General features: G+C 42.3%; 2 protein-coding genes and 1 pseudogene across 3 annotated transcripts in view; 1 reads left to right on the top strand and 2 right to left on the bottom strand.

Annotated features, from left to right (window-relative positions):
- Positions 1-13,856: 13,856 nt before the first annotated feature.
- On the bottom strand, positions 13,857-16,714 carry LCMT2 (leucine carboxyl methyltransferase 2). The gene has a single exon (XM_047861215.1). It carries the CDS (start codon positions 16,712-16,714, stop codon positions 14,657-14,659), a length of 2,058 nt encoding a protein of 685 aa, XP_047717171.1. The 3' UTR covers positions 13,857-14,656.
- LOC125169126 (uncharacterized) lies at positions 14,115-14,223 on the bottom strand (annotated as a pseudogene).
- ADAL (adenosine deaminase like) overlaps positions 16,622-18,729 on the top strand; it is a 25,275-nt gene continuing 23,167 nt past the window's right edge. The window contains exon 1 of one of the 2 annotated variants that reach the window (XM_047861218.1): positions 16,622-16,753. The gene's annotated coding sequence lies outside the window, so the exon portion shown is untranslated. Of the gene's footprint in view, positions 16,754-16,869; positions 17,092-18,729 lie in introns of those variants that run through there. The other variant, XM_047861219.1, reaches the window with a different exon arrangement.

The following is an 18,729-nucleotide window of genomic DNA, read 5'->3' as shown; positions in this document are numbered from 1 at the left end:
CAGAGGAGAGAGAGAATCCCAAGAAGGATCCACACTGTCAGCACTGAGCCTGAAGCAGGGTTCCAACTCACAAACTGTGAGATTATGACCTGAGCCAAAATCAAGAGTCAGACACTTAGCAGACTGAGCCACTCAGGTGTCCCCCACTTTTTTTTAAAAGTTTATTTATTTGTTTTTAGAAAGAAAGAGAGAAAGGATAACCCATTTTTATATTTGCTTTTCCTCCTTCCTGGTCAGTGTGGGAGACAGAATGGTGTGGGAAGAACCTGGAAACCATGAGGCCACTGCAATAGTCCAGGGGAAAGGGGGAACCTTGGAGATCTGGACTAAGACAGGGATAGACAGAAGAGGCTATATATGAGAGACATGCAGAATTGGTGACAGTATGAGAGAGACAGGGCCATGGTGGACAGGGGAGGGAAAAGAGGATGATACCAGAGCTTTAACTTAAAAGCAGTGTTTTAAATTGGTGCCCTTTCTAGGGCCCAAACATTTGATAATTTTTATAGTTACCATATGAATAATTACTATGTTAATAAATCCCATGTAAGTCCAGCCACTTGTGGGGACAAGTATTTCCAGTTTCCTAAAATCAGGGCCATACTTAAACTTTGCAGAGCCCATGGGCAAATATTTTTTGCAGGGCCCCTCTCTAAATATAAATTGGAATCACCCAAAATCAGCATGTCAACACTACTCTGGCAGCTCAGTCTTTCAGGAGGCCTCAAAGAACTATCACCTTGACCAACTGGAATAATCTGTTCACCAGGCCATTTCCAGGAATCTGATCCTGGCCACATTGCCCAGGGACAAACCCATAGATATGAGTTCTAGAGTTCCTCAGGGCATCTGGTTAATCCCATGTCAGGAAGGGGGTGGCTATGGAGAGTCAGAGTAGCTCAAAGAAGTAAAAACAGAGATTGGGGCTCTGTGGAACCAAGTCCAAGCTGGACAGCACTGCCAACAACCACCAGGGAGGGATTTAGAAAACTCTGCGGAAGGCACCTCTGAGGACCTCGGAGAGCCTTACTTGTCCAGGTCTGAGGGTGGTAGAACCCAGAATGATCTGGGATTAATGTGAGCTTTGGGCAGGGGAATAAGAGGTGGAAACCAGCATTTGTTTTGGGTGTGTCCTACTTTCCAAGCACCATGCAAGACACCTGCTTCATTAGATCTTTATAAGCACCTTGTGAGATAGGTACTATCAAACCCATTTTACAGATGAGGAAACTGTGTCCCAGAGAGATTATGTGACTTCCCTCAGGTCATCCAATGGTGAATCCAGGTTCCAAAATGTGTTCCCTTTCTCTACTCCATGTGACTGCCCAGAAAGGATCTTGCCTTTTCCATTTCCACTAGAAGGGCATGTACTATTTCTCTACAAACAGTATGTATGTCACTCTGATCTTTTCTCTAGTTGCTGGACCTTCTCTAGCTGACTGAGTACATTCCACACTGAGTTTCTGTGACTGGGTTTTAGCCATGGCCCAAAGCCCCCTCTGATCTCTTGACAAAGGAGTAAGGTTTGCATCAAATAATTCCTTGGCTCCTAAACCCCTGTTGCAGGACCTAGGACTCCACCTGTGCCTAGCAATCCCCTGTCTGTCTGGGAAGGTTCAGCTCACATGTGGAATGGACTCAAGAAACTCCCTAAAAAACAATTTAAGCGAGAGGAAGAGTCATCAGGCTAGGTGATAGAAGGTTTATTCAGAACCTGACAGGAAATCAGCTAAGATCATTCTGCATAGTCTGTGGTGACATTAATGATTATTCTAGTTTGGCTTGTCATTGGCTAGGACAGTCTTTGGGCAAAAATCATTAAGGCAAGGTGTGGCTGTTCTCTATGGCTGACGAAATCCTGCACCTAGGCAAGGGGCCAGGCAGGAATTTAAGGACAGCTACATGGCTTAACCATTGTTTGAACACTTTCACCAGAAGCCCTGAATGAGAGATGGCTTCATCTCTTGAGAAGTGATGGCTTGGGTCAGGTAAGAGCTTCACTGTTTTACAGGCATCTTGGTCTCCTTTGTGTGAGCCTCCATCTTTTTTTCTGTACCCATTATTTATTATCCCATAAGTAACTACAAATGAATCAATAAAATGGAGTTGCTGTGAAGGCATAAATTCAAGATTTACATTAGAGGGAGGAGAATGGGAAGTCCCATTTCCTTATAAATGTAGCATCCTGAAAGAGAACATTTGGACAGTTTTTAAGAATCAGAAAATGTGTCCTGTGACTTGAACAAAACCTCAGGACTAGGGCAGTTGAGGTACTGAGTGTAACTGAGTGTAACATCAGCCCTCGGCCAGAAAATTACTCACAGTCCCCTGAAAATGACACTTATGATCTTGAGAAGGGGTAAGGAAGATACCTCCCAGAGGGGTTTAACATCAGGACAGACTCGTTTCTTCTTTGGGGGTAGTTAGCCCAGGATCTGAAAGTCAATGCCCACTCTCAACTTTTGACCTATAGCAAATAAGGTTATAGATATGAAAACCAGGAGCTAAAAGGAGTCTGGTTTCTAAGGAACTTGATAGAACAGTAGCAACATTTCTGGATGAGAATGACTTCCAGGTTAACTGACTCCCTAACACTAGTCCCAAAACCTGGCCATCCAAGTTACAATATATGGACAGGGCATCTGGGGTGGATAACTTTATTACATCAGCCCTAGGAAATACCACACATTTCCATCATAGTTTCATGCTTGGTTGGTTATCCGGATAAAAGGACAATGGTTTCCCTTGTTGGCTTATGTTCAGCTGCTGCAACAGAAACCAAGCCTGGGTTATTTGACTTCATCATGGCATGAAATCATGGGCCTGTAAAAGGAGTAGAGATGATGAAGTGTTACGTAAGGTTTAGGTCTCAAAGTCAACAGAAATGGGTTTCAGGTTTCTGGGCTGACAATGCAAACAAGGGAGTTTTGGCATTCCAGGGGCAGGGTTGATGCTACCTGTATGGCCAGTCCGACCAGCAGCACGTTCTCAGAGGTACTTCCCTAGTGCCAACTCAACTATTCCAGTTTGGGTCTGTAAAATGTCAAAGGCATTTTGTCACGGTGGTTGTTCTTACAAGGCAGATTAGTGCAGTGGTATGGGATTCAGTCCAAGCCTTGGAGCTATCTTGAGACTGGATTACTACAGGATTCTCAAACCTGAGTTTGAATCCTGTCCCTATGATTAGCCTGTGTCCATGAACAAATTACATCCCTTCTCTAAGCTTCAATTTCCTCATCTTCAAAGGGGACACGATAATAGTACCTCTTGACAGGGTTGTGAGGATTATAGGAGATAATTCTTGAAAGCTCTTGGCTCATTGCTGGGCACAGAGTCAGCTCTCAATAAACAGAAGCAATTATGACTATTTAAAAAGCATATGTCTGCTCAAGTGGGGTGCTTCTCTTTTCTTTCCTTCCTTGTTTTTGCTGAAGAAGCCCCTGGCCAGGTCTACAGAAATTGACCAGTCAGTAATGTACTTACCCAATAGCCCATTTCATTCCACTTCTGGGTAGTTTGGCCACTGTCCAAATGTAGTTATCTGTGGTAATTACTTCATCAACTGACTCAGGTTTTTTGGTAATGAAGAAGGCAGGACTATTTGATATAATAAATAAGGAACAGTGAAGTTGTTTGTTGAATAACCACAAGGCTGGGTTCAGCATCTGGAAACAGCTGAGCCTTGCAAGGCATTCAAGTTACCCCGCAAAGTTTTTTGCTGAATGCAAAACAGTGATGATAACTTATGTTCTCTAGTATTTGTTTTTATCTTAGAGAGAGAGGGCGAGCATGTGAGTGGGGCAGAGGGGTAGAGGGAGCAAGAGAGAATCCCAAGCAGGCTCCACACCCAGTGTGGAGCCCAACAAGGGGCTTGATCCCACAACCTTGGGATCATGGCTTGAGTCAAAGTCAAGAGTTGGACGCTCAAACTACTAAGCCACCCAGGTGCCCCCCATGTTCTCTAGTTTTTTAAATTCACCTGTCACTTGACTGAGTGAATGTCCCTGATGTCAGGGAGAAAAAATATGTTGTTTGTTTTTTAATATGTTAGTGTTTAAAAATTATCAGGGGCACCTGGGTGGCTCAGTGGTTGAACACCTATCTGACTCTTGATTTTGGCTCAGGTCATGATTTCATGGTTTGAGAATTTGAGCCCCTCATTTGGCTCTGAGCTGGCAATGCAGAGCTTGCTTGGAATTCTCTCTCTCCCTCTCTCTCTAGCCCTCCCGCATGCTCTCTTTCTCTTTCTCTCAAAATAAATAAATAAACTTTAAAAAATAATTTATCATAGTGTAAATGCAATAGGGAGGATTCAAGTTAACAAAAATAATGTGTGTCTTTAAATTTACAGATTGGCTTTACTATCTTCTCCCCCATTAACTAACAGCTTAAATTTACAGACTGCACTTAAAAGCCACTTGTATGCCATTAAATCCCATTGTGGCCCTCAGGAAAATTATCTGTGTATGCCATATTGACATATTCAACACATCTCAAACTAAATTCATTTTTCTCTTTAACTTTCTCTCCTTCCCAACTACACGTTTCTTTCAATAGTGTTACCATTTTAATCTCCAAACGTAGATATCTTGATGTGATCTCTGGTTTTTCCACCACCTTTCCTGTCGTCAGGAACCACCTGGTCATGATCTCACAGTTCGTGGGTTTGAGCCCCGTGTCTGCTCTGGGCTGACAGCTCAGAGCCTGGAGCCTGCTTCAGATTCTGTGTCTCCCTCTCTCTCTGCCCCACCCCTGTTTGCACTCTCTCTCTCTCTCTCTCTCTCTCTCTCTCTCTCTCTCTCTCCAAAATTAGTAAACATTAAAAAACATTTCTTTAATTCTTAATTATCTCATCAACTTATGATGTGAGTACCATTATTTTTTTTCAAAATATGAAATTTATTGTCAAATTGGTTTCCATACAACACCCAGTGCTCATCCCAAAAGGTGCCCTCCTCAATACCCATCCCCCACCCTCCCCTCCCTCCCACCCCCCATCAACCCTCAGTTTGTTCTCAGTTTTTAAGAGTCTCTTATGCTTTGGCTCTCTCCCACTCTAACCTCTTTTGTGAGTACCATTATTATACCCATTTTATAGATATGGGAACTGAGGTTTAAAGAAGTTAAATAATTATCTAAGATCACATGATAGTAAGGAGCAAAATCAGAATTCAAACCCAAGTCTATCTGACTGCAATCCCACAAGCTTAAACTATACAACTGCCTTTGGTCAGTTGTCCGGCATGAACTTTTGTCACAGTTCTGCCTGGTTTGTTCTTCAGGATGAGTGAACATTAATTCAGGTTGCCAATGACTACACATTTGCTGTCCTCCTTGAGTTTATATTTTACTTCTCTTCTACCCTGAGCAGCAGAACTTTGGCTCTTCACTTGCATGCTATTTTTCCCTCAGGTCTTCCCAGATCTTATTTTTCAGACCATATTTCTTGTGGAAAAAAAAAAAAAGGTAGGAATAATACCATGTGGGGCACCTGGCTGGCTCAGTTGGTGGAATATGCAACTCTTGATCTCAGAGTCCCTAGTTCAAGCTCCACATAGGGCACAGAGCTTACTTTAAAAAAAAAAATTAGTTTTATAATCTTAGTAACTTTAGGGACTTGAAGTTACTCTTATCAACTGTAGGCCATAGAAGGCAATCACTTATCAAAGAGGAATTCATCAATGAGAAATTGTCATGTATACATCAGCTGAACAAGACATGTGCAAGAATTATCAACAACTTGATTTTAACTTTGATTTTATCGAAGTTAACTTTCTTTGTGGTAGTGAAAAGAATTTTTATTCAGAACTTGTATGAAGGCAAACAGGGCAACCCCGGCATGGTTAGAAAGTCCTAAAAATGTTTAAATGTTTAAAATAGCAGATTTTGCTTTTTAAAATATTTCTGTAATGAGCACATATGTCTTATATAATAAATGACAATAAGTGTCTTAATTTTTTTTTTAACGTTTATTTATTTTTGAGACAGAGCATGAATGGGGGAGGGTCAGAGAGAGAGAGGGAGACAGAGAATCTGAAACAGGCTCCAGGCTCTGAGCTGTCAGCACAGAGCCCAACACGGGGCTTGAACTCATGAACTGAGAGATCATGACCTGAGCTGAAGTCGGACACTTAACCAACTGAGCCACTCAGGCACCCTGACAGTAAGTGTTTTAAAATGAACTCTTGGCTAACTCATGGCGGGATACAGAAACCTCAAGTTACTCTGTGTTCCAGCTGAATTGACACTAGTATGAGTCTAGTGATTGACTCAAACCAAAAGTGGCTCACCTAGGTGAGTCTTAAGCCAAACCAAAAAATTCAAAGGTAATTGGGCTAGAGGGGTAAGTTGCAGGTTCAAGTCACTCTAATTGAATCATCTTACTAGTTAAAATGTGGTTAATATACTGATCTTCTACAAAATAGTACAAAAAATTCACTATCTCTGCAATTACTTAACTCTGTTACTACCCACCAGATGTCTGACTGGGAGATCAAGGAAGCAGTAGGACTAAAAATGGGGTTCCTGAAAGTAGATGTATATAATCACAGCTGTGTTCTAAAGGTTCTGGATGATTCTTTCTGAGTTTATGGCCAACGGCACAGGCTTGCATGAGAGCGCCTAGTGTTTTTTTGGGTGTCATTGTATTATTCTTCACTGATGCTTCTTTATTCTCCCCCAGGAAGCCAGTGGCATTAGATTTATTATATTGAAATGGTATGAGAAAGGACTGGCTTCAAAAAGTTAAACAGCCACAGTGAGAAATTTTTGTTCAGTTCTAGTGTTTATGGTGTCAGGTGCTGAGAATACAAAGATGAATAAGATACTATCCCTACCCTCAAGGAGCTAAAATCTGGAATGAGAAGACAGACTAGAAAATAGATTATAACATAATATGGTAAGTGCAATATGGAGGATATTTACAAGGTGCTATTATAATACAGAAGGGTAACCCATCCCAGCCTGAAAGAGAAGGGGTATTAGAATCATGGAATGCTTTTCAAAGACAAGCTTTGAAAGCCAAGTAGGAGTTGCATAAACAAAGTTGAGATGGTGTGCAAGTAAGGTAAGAAGAGCAGTATCGAGAATCCCACAGGGAGAACACTTTACTGTAAGTAAAGGAATGGAGGCATGAAACAGTATCACATACTTGGAGATCTAGGTGTAGTTCCATATAACTGGGATGTCAAGTAAGAGGAGGAGATATGGCAGGGGATGAGGCTTGTGACATAAGGAGTGTCAAATTCTGGCTTTATGAAAAAGCTACAAATGTAGAATTACACAGTATGCATGATAAATATTAATAGAGAAAGAAGTTAAAATAAAATAAATAAATAAACAAGACAGTGGATCTGAATGGAAGTGGCTCTGAGAAGGGCTCTGGGAGCCAGGAGCAGTCAGTGTGGGCTGTCTCACAGAGGAATTGTCCCTCTTATTGTTCAAGCTACAATTTGTGTTTCCAATTCAGCCATTTTTATTTGCCAGTCTCATTCCTATGTTTGGTCTGGTTATTTACAGAAGGCAAAGAAAAAAGTGAATGAAGAGGATAAGGAAAGAAGTTATAAAATAGATATTTGAGTAAGTGGTTCCTCAGTGGGATGTCTAACTGAAATCACAAAGTTAACATATCCGACCTGAACTGTTGGATACCAACAGTGGAACCCAAGTGGGAACCCAGTGGAACCCAAGACATACACACACACACACACACACACACACACACACACACACACACACAAACACACACACACAAATGCACCACCTGTAGTCTCCTTTATCTCAGTTGATGGCAACTCCAACTTTCCAGTTCTTTAGGACTAAAGTCTTGGAGCCCATCCTTCACTCTTCCCTCGTCCTCATATCCATACCCAGTCCATTAAGAAATTTTGTTGGCTCTTCCTTCAGAATATACCCCTAATCCCACCATTTTCACCATTTCCAGCTCAATCGACATCATCTTTCATCTTGATTACTGCAACAGCCTTCCGACAAGTCTCCCTGCTTTTACTTTTGACCTCCTACAATCTGTTCTCCTTGCGATGTCCAAAGGGATCCTTTAAAACTGTGAATCAAGTAGCATCACCCAAAACCCTAAACAACTCCCTTTTTTACTCAGATTAAAGCCAAAGTTCTTAGAATGAATTTCTTTAGGAAATTTGCTCTGGCTAGTCCCCCTTCCTGAAATACTCTTTCTCCAGTAATCTACTTAGCCAACTCTCTTACCTTTTCAAATTTCACAGCTCCATGAGAGTGACCTTGTCCACCCTTTTTAGTTTTTGTAACCTGTTACCCTTAACCCCATGCACTCCTAACCCCCATTATCCTATATGCTTTTTCTTTTTCTCACAGTCCTTATCACTTCTAATATAATATGTAATGTATTTATTATCTTTATTATTTAGTTTCTTGTCTCCCCCTGCTAGGCTGCAACTTCCACAAGGGATTATTTGATTCACTGGTCTACCCAGCTTAGGACACTAAATGTTGAATGGATGAATGAATGAATGAATGAGTTATTATAGTCAATTGAAAGCTTCACTTTACATTATCCAAATTTCCTATTGTTAACCTAAACAGAAGAATGAGTCACAGGCATCTTAATTCTAGGGACTGAATGAAAAAGGAAAACAAAAGTTTCCCTATGGTCTGACCCTGGGGAGAGGGAAGAAGCCACTAATCTTTTAACATTTTAATGTATTTTCTTATTGTCCTGAAGTTTTAAATGAATTATCAGATTTTTTTAAATTAATTTTTTATTTATTTTGAGAGAGAGATCAAGGGTTGGAGCAGAGATAGAGACAGAGAGAATCCGAAGAATCTGACAGTGCAGAGCCCAACATGGGGCTCAACTCATGAACCATGAGATCATGACTTGAGCTGAAATCAAGAGTCAGACGTTTAACCAACTGAGCCACCCAGGCACCCCAAGTTATCAGATTTTTAAAAATTTGTTTATATGTATGTGTCCTTTCAGGCCTTTTCTATCACAAAGATTATAAACATATTCTTTATACTTGTTCTCACACTTAAATAACTTAGTTTCACTTTATTTTTTAAGTTTAGATAAGGTCTTCAACCCATCTGGAATTTATGCTTGTGATTCGTGAGAAGTAGGGAGCTGACGTCACTTCTTGCAAATGATTAACCAATTGATCCCAAATCATACATATACAAAAGAATCCAGCCATTCATCACTAGTCTGAATGTCACCTTACTATAAAGTCTATTCTTGAATTTTTTGTTCCTTCAATCTATTTGTCTATTCTGGCACCAATATCAAACTAATCACTGTGACTTTACATTATTTTGATTATCTGGGTGTTATCTCTGATCTTAACATTACAAGTCACTATTTATTACTATTTTTAGCCTGAATCAAACACATTTCCATTCATGTGACATTTTTGAATATTTACTATGTGTTGTGCACTGAAAATAAAAATATGTTGGCTGGATTCAATTGTGCAAATTTAAATTCAGTGGATTGTAGTCTAAACTCTGCTTTTTCAGTTGAGTTTTTTTTGGGGGGAAGGGAAGATGATGGCAAAGTTGTTTTTTTCCTCTTAAGTATTGCTTAAGTTGCTGATGTATCCATACATAAGAAAGATTGGTTTTGCTAACTTTTTCTGAAATAGTAAGTCTATATATGAATCAGATGTTGAGAGGTTCTAATGAAAAGCCTAAAAATGTGGACAAAGGCTAGGGAATGAGAAAAACAAGATGTAGTGTAATATCCTAAATTTATAGTTTGTTTTCTAGCCTTAGACTGCCATTTAGGTGACAAGTGACTTCATGAATAAATATTAGGGCAAGGTTTTTCCTCTCCCTCTATTAAACTTTGAGAGTTACACACCAAGTCATGCCCAGCGAAGCATCACCCCATCCTAGCAAGATCCTGAGTGTATGTGCTCATGAGCACATTTAATTGCATGTTCCCACGTCCTCAGATTAACCTTTTGGCAAAGTTAGCTCACTTCATTTGCAAAGGATATGGGGTAACCATGGTCCATTGTTGAGCAAAAGAGGATGAAGATCAGCTGGAAATTGCAATCAGGGAGAAGGTTTGGGTGTATTCTATAAAGCTAGGAGTAACACCAGGAAGTCTACCACATTTAACACAGGTTAAAAGAGTTGAATTTTAAAAACTATTAAAGAGAAGGTCTTTAAAACTTTAGTACTCCCCTACCACACATTAAGTAAATGAATTTTGACATACATTTGTGCATGGTATACACAATAGTAATATTCGAATATAATTTATTTGAGTGTCATATCGGACCTTCATCTGGTGAGTATTTATTAAGCATTTACTATGTTGGGGATAGCGAGATGAACTAGACAGACACAATTCCTTCCCTCAGCCAAGGAAGTGCCCCTTCCCAACCAAGTGTGTTATGTCATTGACCAAGAACGGTAAGTGAACAGTCTTTAAACTGTGGAATGACAGAAATGTTTTGTTTAATTACATAATTATCGACATCCAAGGAAATCTGTCTACTCTAAAGCTGATTATAAGTTTCATAACTTCTCTTTGTATTCGCCCTCTTTAATTTTTTTAATGTTTATTTATTTTTGAGAGAGAGAGAGACAGAGCACGAGTAGGGGAAGGGCAGAGAGACAGGGAGACACAGAATTTGAAGTAGGCTCCAGGCTCTGAGCTGTCAGCACAGAACCTGATGCAGGGCTCAAACCCACAAACTGCAAGATCATGACCTGAGCTGAAGTCGGACACCTAATCAACTGAGCCACTCAGGCACCCTCTTTAAATATCAAATCCAAACATGATTAGCCAGGACTCATGACCTACTTTGCCAGCCCAATACTATTTTACGTCCCTTTCATTATTGCAGTCAAAAAGCTGAGTTTAGTTTTAATGTCACACTAGACATTATTGGATGCTCCCTATGATTAAGAACTCACCTCAGTGATTAGTTTTCTTATTCACCAGATTCTCCAAAGAGCATAGTCTTCTCCCCCACAGGGAAAGAGTGGTTGGCTACATTTGGGGCTGCCATATGAGAGTGTTTTCTAAAATATGTCATATGGGATGGGTCCCAGAGTAGGCATGGGTTGTTCAAGGCTGGGTTTGGGATCACAAATGCATATAGAATAAACCAGGACTTCAAGGTCTGAGATCACAGAAAGAGAAGAAAGCAATGTCTGGGCACTGAAATATATCTGTTACATGTCAACTTCCTAACATCATTAAGGAGGATTAAATCTGCAGAAAGATGAAAAATGGGCAGTCAGTGGTAAAATCAGAAAGCACACAAAGAAGTGACAGCACTGGCCTTTGAAGAACATATCCTAGAAGAGTTGTTCTTAACCTTGTTTTCATATCCTCACTGGTATGATACACTGTTTTTGAGACCCTGGTAGAGATTGAAATTGTTGGGGCACACAGGTGACTCAGTCGGTTAAGCATCCGACTTCGGTTCATGTCATGATATCCTGGTTCAAGATTTCGAGCCCTGCATAGGCTCTGTGCTGACAGCTCAGAGCCTGGAGCCTGCTTAGGATTCTGTGTCTCCCTCACTCTCTACCCCTTGCCCACTCACACTGTGTCTCTCTCTCTTTCTCTCAAAAATAAACATTAAAAAAATAAAAATAAAAATAAAGAAAATAAGAAATTGTCTTCCTTCCTTAACTGGTTTTTCTAGTTAAAAGTTTAAAAAGTACTTGTGTGCCTGGGTGGCTCAGTTGGTTAAACATCTGACCCTTGATTTTGGCTCATGTCATGGTCTCAACAGTTCATGGGTTCAAGGCCTCGCACTGGGTTCCGTGCTGACAGGGTGGAGCCTGCTACGGATTCTGTCTCCCTCTCTCTCTGCCCCTCCACCACTGTACTCTCTAAATAAACAAACAGGTAAGTAAGTAAGTAAATACAATCACTAAATGAAGAAAAAGGCTTTCATTAACTTTCATTACTACACCAGGCTCCATACCAGAATTTTAGAACACAAATATTCGGAGCTGAGTTGGAGAAGCAAAAATCACTCTCCAACTTCAGTTCTCAATCTGGCCCACATCTCTAACTGCTGCAGATTACTGTTATGAAACTGGGAATCCAGCACTAGTCCATACTGAGTGCTGCTCCAGAGGTACAGGGTAAATGTTGCTGACAAAACTTCTAAGTGTTCTAATGAGGAGAGCTTGAGAAGTTAATAATTCCTTAACTGAGTATGATGCATTTATAGGGTTAAAGGTGGAGGGCATGCTTAATCTGGTAATCGCTTATAGAAAATGTGGGTAATTTCTCTGGGGAGAACAACCCCAATTACTCATAATGCACCATATTGGGCAGTGCTCAATAGGTGCCACTGCACTACAAATTTAGGTCTGGCATACATTCTCTTGATAATACCTCCTCTACTTGATAATACCACCTCCTCTACTCTCCCCCCAAAAGTAATGAAATAATAATGGTTGATGGCACCATCTGAGAGGTAGCATAATGGAAGGTGTTACCTGGGCTTTGGAGTCATTTCTACGTTAGAATTCTAGAACTAACTACTACATAGCTGAGAACACTCATTTCACCAATGTTCTGCTTTGATCTGCTCCTGAAAGTTGGGGAGAGCCTGTGGTGAACTTAGAAACAAGAAATACAGAGCAACCTTTTCTCCTTCTGATCATATTCCTCCCAGTTATCTAGTATCTGGCCCACCCATAGCTTTGCCAGATGCCTAGTTATAAGCCCTTTGTTTCCCAGGGTTCACTCATGCCTATACCTGATAATGTCCCCAGAAAGGGCTCTTGTAGTTTCAGGGAAGTTGCCTCTCTTCTCCTGGGAGCCTTTATCTAACAGAACCAACATCTTTGCACCTAGATTTGTGTTTACTACTCAGTTTTTTTAAATATTAAAAACCATTTACTTTCATTTATATGCAAACTTGTTAATAAAAATATTTAGGGAGAAGGGATTCTCTGTCATACTAAGTCCAGCAAGATGCTAACATTGATAGTACTTCTAAAATTTAGGTACTTATAGAATCTAAAGATATTAAGGTCTCAAGGATTGAGGACTAACAAGAAATACTAAAGTGGTACTTTCGTATCAACAAAGCCAATACCTTATATGAATTTCACAAGGTATACACAATTCAGATAATGAATCAAGCCTCAAATTTCAAGGGTGAATACCTAAAACATTTCATTAACTTCACAAAGCTCAACAGGAAAAATGGCCCATTTAAAGAGGATAATTGAGAAGAATTTAATGAAGATACTAATTAAAAAAGGGTGAGCAGGATTAAGGGAAACCAAATCAGGATGGTGAAATACCTCAGAAATGTCCCAATCTTTCTGCAATGATGGCAATGTTAGACATCTACATTGCCTAATAACCATGGATATTAGCTTCATGAGGCTGGCTATTGAGCACTTAAAATTGATTAATGCAACTAAGCCACAGAATTCATTTTACTTAATCTCAATTAATTAAAGTTTAAATAGCCACATGTGACTAATGGTTGCTATACTGGACAGTGCAGCTAAGGTCTAACAAAGAACCATTACAATTCTTAGGCCTAGAGAGGTAAGAAGGCACAATTACTGGAACCTGGAGTAATGCAGAATTAGAGCTTATAGAAGAGAACTACATGATAGTAGTCATGTGGCCTTTGACAGAAGAATGCAGCCACTGATAACTTGCAGACTGGCAGAGGAAACTGAGAATACCCTGACTCATTCTTCCTGCCCAACCATCCCCCTCTGATGCTTCTGACTGGTAGAGCTCACCAGAAACTAGAGGAACAAGAAAACTTTTATATAGTCCATAAGAGTCAGCACAGAACATAGTGAAGGATGGAGACTAGATCTGGAGTAAAACATTATCATACCATGTACAAAATGACTTGAGGCATAAAATGTCTGGTTTATTAGTATTAATTAATCTAAAAAAATGGAACAAGTGGCAAAAAAAATTAAAAGCATATTTTTCAATAAAGTCCTACAAATGTCTTATTAAAAGCTATCCCAGAGTTCTCTGTTGCACTAAATGGCACAATGCTTTAATCCAACTATAACTGGGTTCACTTCCAATTTCATACATGAAGAATGAAATCAAACCATGTCCCTTCAGTGACATTCAACCTTGTATTTTTTTTAAGGTAGCATCATAAAAACAAAGCCTCAAAAATTGGGTAAAAACTCATTTCTGTACTTCTCCATGGAAATCTTTAGGAAAAGGCAAAAGATTTATGTAATCTGAAACCAGAGTATCAACCTTGTATTTTTACCAAGAATCTGTGTTAAACTTTTTCAAAATAGCATTTCAAATCACAAAGCCTGAGTGGGAAATTTTTCACTTGACTTAGGCTGAAGGTCATTGTAACTCAATAAATGGATAAACTTAGATGAGGAAAACCAATCAACTAGACACATAGGGATCCAAAGGCTCCCCAATTCCTATTCTAGGACTGAATGGTCATTCTCTTTGGACAGGCCTACTTATGTTTTATTTTTGTACCATCTCTCTGAATGTTGGTATGTGTTTTAACAACCTGTTTCACTTTCTGCACTGGATAGTAGTGCTAAAGAGAAGAAAATGATGGGGAAGGAAAGAGTTGTAGTATGTATAGCCACAGTCAAATTCTATTTGTGGAAACCTTTATTGTGTATTTCAGTGAGTCTTGAATATTCCAAAAGTCCAGTCCTACTGTCCAGCACTTAAGGAAGAAAGGTCTAATGTCACTGCATGGGGGTTGAAGTAGGTGCCAAAAGAAAAGCAGTTCCCACCACCTCCAAGGAGCAGGAGCTGTTGCTCTTCAGGAAGCAGGATGCTGGTATGATTGTGTAACATTAATGGCCATGGCACACATGTTGTGTCAATTTGATACTCAGAGCTCAACCCTGTAGTCAAATCAATTATAGTCACCCCAGGAATTGAGGAGGAATGAATCCAAACCCCACCAACCAGTAGAAGCTTCCCATTGAGCACATGAGCTGTGTGTGAATACCTTGGAGTAATGGGGGGCTGGATGACTATTGATTCCCACAGGAATCCACAAGAAATTGGTTTTAAAAAGAGTACAGAGCTCAGTGGCTCCTCAGAAGCACCCAGACCTCCAGCAATAAGGGCTCCCCCTTGCCAGCTGCAGGCACTATGTGAATGCCGACCTTCAGGTGCTTCCCCCTTCACTGGGATACTGACCCAGGCCATTGTCCCCATATGTAGGAAATGCCAGTCACTTAGAACAGGTTCCACCACACTTCGACCCCCATACACAAACAAATACTTCTGATTCTTACAGGACACTTCTGTTGTTGAATGCCGCCAACATGACAACGTGGAATCTTCTGGGCCAGCCTTTGTTACTGTTACATTTAGGTCCCCAGTGCTATTATCCTCACTCTTACAGACACCAAGTTGTAGAATCCCCAAGGCTGGAGTTACTGGGGACAGTCTCCCTCCCAGAACCAGAACCTGAGTATCTGAAAGTCTTGTCATGGTGTGATAAAGGCGCCCATCCCACTGGGCTCCAGTCCCACAACTGCGTATTTGGTTGCCTTTCCATTCAAAGTCACAATGTCTTGACAGCAAGTGAAACTTGCTCACTCGGCAATGCCGCCCCTCTTGTTCTCCAAATCCTCCTGCACTAAGAATAATGCTTGGGCTCAAAAGGACAGAAGCGTGCCCATATCTCCTAAGGTTTGGGCTCTGGTTGTCACTGGTGACTACACTGGCAGGCAAGACTCCGGATGGAGAATCAGGATCTACTCGAGGAAACGCCTCTGAGGGTGGAAACACCAGAGTTTGGGTGAGAGCATCTCCTCTAGAAGCGGCCAAAATGAAATAGTGGGCGCACTTCAGATGCCACTCCTCAAACTCATCAAAAGGTTCAAGATTTTCCACTCGCTGGCATTCTTCTGGGGGGAGAAAGCAGCGATAGAATTTATTCATGTCCATGGCACTGCAGGCAGTCCAGCCAGCCTGAAGGAAGCGATGCTGCTGGGCCTGCACGTCGGGAAAGCGGTCCAGGCCATGAAGGGGAGAATTAAGCTGCCGAAAATGCTGCTGCATGAACTGGCCAAACGCATCGTGCGGTCTCATCTGCTCGTAGATCACGAAAAGGGCATCAGGAAAACGTTGGGCTGCCCAGGCGATGAGGGCCGCGGCCTCGTCCGGGTCGAGGTAGGTCAGCACTGCCTCTGCTAGGAGCAGAGTGGGCGCGGCTGCGTGGAGGCCCGCGGCGGCCAGGGCCTGATCCAATCGCGGGAGCTGTCGCAGGTCCAGGCCCAGGAGGCGGTAGTCCAAACTCTCAAAGCACAGTGCTGACGCGGGGTCCCCATTCTGGAAAGGCCCAGTTAACGCGCACAGTTCCGGCGTATCTCGAATCCTTTCCGCTTTGCGCCGGGCCACGTCCGGAAAGTCTACCTCCCAGACTGCAGCCTCGGCCAGGCGGCCCTCACTTTTCAGGCGAAAATACAGAGAATCGGAGCCAGCTCCCAACGACACTATCTGTGCCAGAGGCGCGCCGGGGGCCGCGCACGTCCGTTCCAGGAAGACGCGCACGCAGTGCCCCACGGCGCGTGCGCGGACGTAGTAGCCGCGGTGGATGAGCGGCGCGCGGCGTGCGGTCCCTGGAACGAGCAACGCTGCAAAGGGGTCGTGCACGTACCCGTGCGTGGCCAGGGAACTCTTGCTGAGGGCGCTGCTGTCGTTAGTGCTCTGTACTGCCCCCGCCCGACGCTCGCGGCTCCGCGGGCCCATGGCCAAGAAGAGGGTGAGGAGCAGCGCTCCGTCACGGTGGTGAGCTGCTCTTTCGTTCTGTTAATACCCACTGCGGGGACTTCTGTCCGGAGAGAGCTTTTCCGTGACTCCCCTTCCGCGTGTGTGCGCGTCACTTCCGTGAAGAACGCACCGCACCAATCAGAATTGAGGAGGGTGTCGCTTGTGCTAAAATTCGACTGTCTGATTTTTTTACGGATTTTCTGCGTCTGCATTTTTGGGGAAGGCTTACCGCTATGGCTTATTGTAGGCATGTGGACTGTGTCCGGAAGGCGCTTTTCTACAAGGCTTTACGTCTGAGGGGGAAATTTAGCTAAGTCCTCATAGCTGTCTCAACTGTTGACAAGAATCTTTAAGGGGTGAGTCTGTGAGGACTGACAACCAGACCTCCTTGGTTGGCAGGGTCAGCATTGAGTAATTTGGTAGGGGCACAGCTGGGTTAGAACCTCTGACCTTGGGGGGCAAGGAGAAGGGGTCGTTTCTCAGATGCTAACTACTAGTACTTACTAATTTATGTAATGCTTTAATAGTTTAAAAACAGATCCCATTTAAATCTGAAAACAAGTCAGTGAGGCCAGGCGCAAAATGAAAAATTTTTTACAGAGGTTGTGATTCATCTAATAAATGTTTCCCCACAGACATATACTGTTAATTCCCCTGTATTGTCAGCAAAGCTGACAATAAGTAAGCCACTCAGCCTCTGTTTCCGAGTTATAAAGTTTTTTTTTTTTAATGTTTATTTACTTTTGAGAGAGACAGAGGCAGAGGGTGAGCAGGGGAGGGGCAGAGAGAGGGAGACACACAGTCTGAAACAGGCGTCAGGCTCTTAGCGGCCAGCACAGAGCCTGATGCGGGGCTCGAACCCGTGGACAGTGATCATGACTTGAGCCGAGTAGGGCGCCCAACCGACTAAGCCACCTAAGCGCCCCTCTGTTCTCAGTTATAAAATTACATTCCCCTCCACTTCTGAAAGTCTCTGATTCTAGGGTGGTGTTGAATATATCCACAGAAGAGGGAATCACAGAAGAGAGGTGATTATTCTCTCTGAAATGGTCTGAGACTTGTTGGGTGTTTAAAATAACCATGGAAGGAGTGCCTGGGTGGCCCAGTCGGTTGAGTGTCGGACTTAGGCTCGGGTCGTGATCTCATGGTTCATGGGTTCCAGCCCCGCTTCAGGCGGAGCCTAGAGCTTGCTTCGGATTCTGTGTCTCCCTCTCTTTCTGCCCCTCCCCTGCTCGTGCTCGCTTTCTCAAAAATAAATAAACATTAAAAATTTGGGGCGCCTGGGTGGCGCAGTCGGTTAAGCGTCCGACTTCAGCCAGGTCACGATCTCGCGGTCCGTGAGTTCGAGCCCCGCGTCAGGCTCTGGGCTGATGGCTCGGGAGCCTGGAGCCTGTTTCCGATTCTGTGTCTCCCTCTCTCTCTGCCCCTCCCCCGTTCATGCTCTGTCTCTCTCTGTCCCAAAAATAAATAAACGTTGAAAAAAAAAATTAAAAAAAAAAAACAAACCACCGAGTTTCTAAGTTGGGTGTTTGGAAGTCATCACCAGTAGGAAACTGCTTCCAGAGATATTTGGGAGATTTATAATTTCTTAATTGGGATTTGGTGACTGACTGCAGGGGCTGAGGGAAGAAGGAAATCAGGATTACTGTCACTATGGTGACCTTGAAGCAGTGCGGCAGAATGATTAAGAGCAAGAGTTTAGGAGTGCAGCTGATTTGGATTTGGATACTGGGACTCAGAAGTTTGAGTCAGGATAAAGGTTCGGTCATTGAGAAGTGTCTTTCGATTTGGTGTTGAAGAGCTTCTAATGACTTTAGGGAGAGCAATTTCTGTGGAGCAGAAAGGGCAGAATTTATGTTTCAGTGAATGGTAGATAAGAAAATGGAGGCAGCCAGTCTAAATTATGCTTTCAAGGACCTTAGCTTAGAATGAAAGGAAAGACAAGGCAGTAAAGAGGGATATGGGATGAAAGCACGGTTTTGTTTGCCTGTTTC

Source organism: Prionailurus viverrinus, chromosome B3 (genome assembly GCF_022837055.1).
Source record: "Prionailurus viverrinus isolate Anna chromosome B3, UM_Priviv_1.0, whole genome shotgun sequence".
NCBI lineage: Eukaryota > Metazoa > Chordata > Mammalia > Carnivora > Felidae > Prionailurus > Prionailurus viverrinus.
Note: the sequence above shows the minus strand (reverse complement) of the source record. Positions and strands in the feature narration are given on the sequence as shown.